The sequence below is a fragment of the Rhododendron vialii genome, chromosome 6a, assembly GCF_030253575.1.
Source record: "Rhododendron vialii isolate Sample 1 chromosome 6a, ASM3025357v1".
Classification (NCBI taxonomy): domain Eukaryota; kingdom Viridiplantae; phylum Streptophyta; class Magnoliopsida; order Ericales; family Ericaceae; genus Rhododendron; species Rhododendron vialii.
In genome coordinates, this window is record NC_080562.1 from 28175430 (window position 1) to 28178851 (window position 3422).

At 39.5% G+C, this 3422-nt stretch overlaps 2 protein-coding genes across 2 annotated transcripts in view; both read right to left on the reverse strand.

Moving 5' to 3' along the window:
- Positions 1-285: 285 nt before the first annotated feature.
- Positions 286-695, reverse strand: LOC131328582 (probable LRR receptor-like serine/threonine-protein kinase At3g47570). The gene is made up of 2 exons (XM_058361511.1): positions 371-695; positions 286-293 (listed from the first exon to the last, which is right to left on the reverse strand). Exons 1-2 carry the CDS (start codon positions 693-695, stop codon positions 286-288), a joined length of 333 nt encoding a protein of 110 aa, XP_058217494.1.
- A 1851-nt stretch (positions 696-2546) lies between these two features.
- Positions 2547-3422, reverse strand: part of LOC131328583 (probable LRR receptor-like serine/threonine-protein kinase At3g47570) — a 1825-nt gene continuing 949 nt past the window's right edge. Inside the window, exons 4-5 of the mRNA XM_058361512.1 lie at positions 2798-3213; positions 2547-2681 (exon numbers count right to left, since the gene is read on the reverse strand). Coding sequence (XP_058217495.1) covers positions 2547-2681; positions 2798-3213 — 551 coding nt within the window. The remainder of the gene's footprint in view (positions 2682-2797; positions 3214-3422) is intronic.

Sequence of the window (3422 nt, forward strand, 5' to 3'; positions counted from 1 at the left end):
TCTAGCTGGTTACATTCTTTTGCTAACTTGCCTATCAATATCCTGTACGACAAACTTCTTTGTAGCTTTAACTATAAACTGGAAACGTCATCTCCGACATTTTCTTGATACAGGTGCCCGACCATATTAAATGCATCTCAACCAATCTTGGGAACTAATCCCACCGTCCACTAGCTGAGCCTAAATTTCATGCCTAACATTCATTCTCGTGCTTTTGAAAAGTTGGATGTTGGTGTGAGGACCAAAAATGAGCAATCAGCTTTATTTAAGTGATTGAAATAGCAACTATGGTACTGCATGAATCAACTTTGAAATTATGTTTTAAGTGAAGGTACAAAGGGATATTTTGAAGAGCCGAAGGGAACATTACCTGGAGCAGTATAACCAATAGACCCTCGTATGCCAATGGACCTTGATTGATTTGGAGACAACTTGGAGGTGGTTTCGAGAAAGAACCTTGATAATCCAAAATCACCTACATGTGCAATCATTTCATCATCCAAAAGAACATTGCTCAGTTTCAAATCACAGTGCACTATTGGTTCTGAGCGGCAATGATGAAGATAGTCGAGTGCAGAAGCTACGCCAATTGCAATATTTAACCTCTGTACAAAGTTTAATCTCCTTGACTCCTCGTGCGCATCATCGTTGTGGTCGTTTGGATGCAACCATTCCTCTAGGTTCCCATTGACCATGAATTCAAAGACAAGAGCTTTGAATTCATTGCCTTGATAATCGACACTTGAACATGCGGTGAGTACTTTTAGATTTGATGTCTGATGCTCTTCAGGGCTTTACACTCAGCTATGAAACTCTTGGAAGCACCACGGAATCGAAGGTTAAGTACCTTCACTACAACAATTTTCTTAGCCCCATCAAGAACTCCTTTATATACTGAACCAAAACTGCCCACACCAATCAAATTGGTTGAAGAAAAGCCATCAGTAGCTTGAAGTAGATTTTAGTACGACAATTGGAGAAAAGAGTTTCCCAGGAATGTGACGGAAGGTATAGTTATTGTCTTTTTAAACCAACACAGATATATAAAACACAAGAACAGAAGCAGACCAAGAAGCCCCAAAGATATAGAATTAATTAATTTCATGGTGAGTGCAAATCCTTTGTTTCTGGACCCTTTGGAGTTGCAACTCTGCAGCTGCAATTCAGGTATTCCCCACAGAGCTTCTTGTTTCCTTCTGCTTCGTCCCAACCTAACCGTTGAAATAGGTTGATTTACCCCGAGCGTAGGGCTAGGTCATTGTCAGCATAAAATCCGGAAGTCCGGAATCGTTCCCACAGAGATGATCTTTACAGCTTGCTAGGATTTTTAGATGTAAGGGTTTGCGGCGTTTAGACGGCCAACTTTTGGTTTTGCTTTGAAAGGTGAAGAATGCTCTTATGAAAATGACTAGAAATGAGTTTTAACTAAGAATTAAAGGCGGCAAGGCAATGGAGTTCATAACGCCCGTAACTTAGGTCAACTAACCATTCTCAATGAAAACACGATTGAATCGCACGGCATAGGCTATCAACCGGAAGATTTAGCTATGAAAATAGTTAGACTTGATATAGAGTTTGAATAACAAGCTAAACGCAAGGCGTGACATAGCTCACGGAACCATGTGAGCGAGCACATGATCACCGGAGATTAACAACGCCAAGACTTGCATTCAAACTAAATATCAAGGTCAAGAACTAGAAGCATGGTTTGAGAAGCGAGCAAGTTCTTTGGTTCTTTTGGCAAACACGAGGCGAGACATAGCTCACGGAACCATGTGAGCGAGCACATGATCACCAGAGGTTAACATCGACAAGTTTTGTTACATAAAAGGGCGAACCACTCACATTTCCAAACCAAACCTCAAGTCTTAAGTCGAGAAATGCAAGATTAACCCAAGTCACATGACGTTAATCACTCCGTAGCCAAGCCTAATCAACTACTCATGCATATTAAGAAGACTAGAAAGCATGGAAGGAATGATAAACATGATTAACCGATAAAAACGGAAATAAACTTGATTTTATAAAAGATCCAAAGCATACGAACAACTTTAATACCCGATAAAGTAACGTAACGCAAATACCTTAATTGTTCTTGAGAAATTACAACTTGGAAGATTAAGAAAACATTAATGGGGAAAAACTAAAAGTAGTAATGTGCTAGCTAGTAAAGAGGGAGAAGGGAGGTCCTATTTATACACAAAGGACTCTCTCTCTCCTCAAAAGTCAGGAAAAGTCCCAAAAAGTAACCTATAAAAAGAAAGTTTCCATAAGTGGAAAGTCTGAAAAAGTAAGAAAAATATCTTTACGGACAAAAGGTTATCGATAACATAGGGATTGTTATCGATAACAATACTCTAATAGGCACCCAAGGCCACAATGTTATCGATAACCTTTTGAAAGAGTTATCGATCTCCTTGCTTCTGGACAAATTCTGGACCGAAATGGTGAAAAAGGTATCGATTACTTGGAAATAGTAATCGATAACTTAGGGTCAATTGTGCTTGGTAGAACAGGAATGGGGTAATGTTATCGATAACATTGCTCTAGTAATCGATAACATTGTTGCAGAACTGAAGGTCTAGCTTGCTGAACTGGTTGATCATCATATAAGACGTTGTCGCAAGGTCCAACCATGGCGGCGCCACTTCTATAGACTCGAGTGGTTGGACATCAGTGTACTATCCAAACGTTCTTTGGAACGCAGAATCGCCTTAATCGCTCGTTTTACCTGAAAGGCTTAGCAAAACACCTTACGTGCAAAATCTGACTTTAGCGATCAAATGAGCATAGAAACATTGCAAATTGGAGGATTTGAGCACCCAAGATCTAACAATCTTGTGTGCGTATCACCTTCAACATAAAAGGCTGATGCATTCTTGAATACACTTCTTTTTGGTACTGCCCCCTCAAAATCATTGAATAACAGGTTCAGTTTCTTTAGAAAGACAAAGCCGTCCAGGTAGTCTGGGATTTTTCCTGACAAGTTGTTGTGAGAAAGATCTAACTCCTCCATACCTCTCAAAGTAGCTAAACTTGAAGGAAGGATTCGCCACAATTTGTTTCCCTCCATGTTTAATGAAAACAACATTACACAACAACCCAAAGAACTTGGAATATTGCCAACCAACATGTTCTTAGAAACATCCAGTACTTCAAGATTTCTAAGAAGTCCAATTTCCCGTGGAATGGAACCACTCAAATTGTTATAGTCTAGCTCCAACAATGAAAAGGCACTACAGACTTCTCTGGGTATGATACCACTAACTCACTAAGATAGTTATGTTCAAGACTTACTATCTCCAAAAAATGGTATTTTCCGTTGTATGAAGGGATGTTGCCATGAAGATAATTTCCAGATAAATCGAGATAAGCTAAGAAAGTTAGATTTGCAAAGGACTATGGGATCTCCCCGAGGAATT

Bases quoted from the DNA above. Each gene is read 5' to 3' on its own strand.
- LOC131328582 (XM_058361511.1), bottom strand. From the start codon at position 695: ATGGTCAATGGGAACCTAGAGGAATGGTTGCATCCAAACGACCACAAC.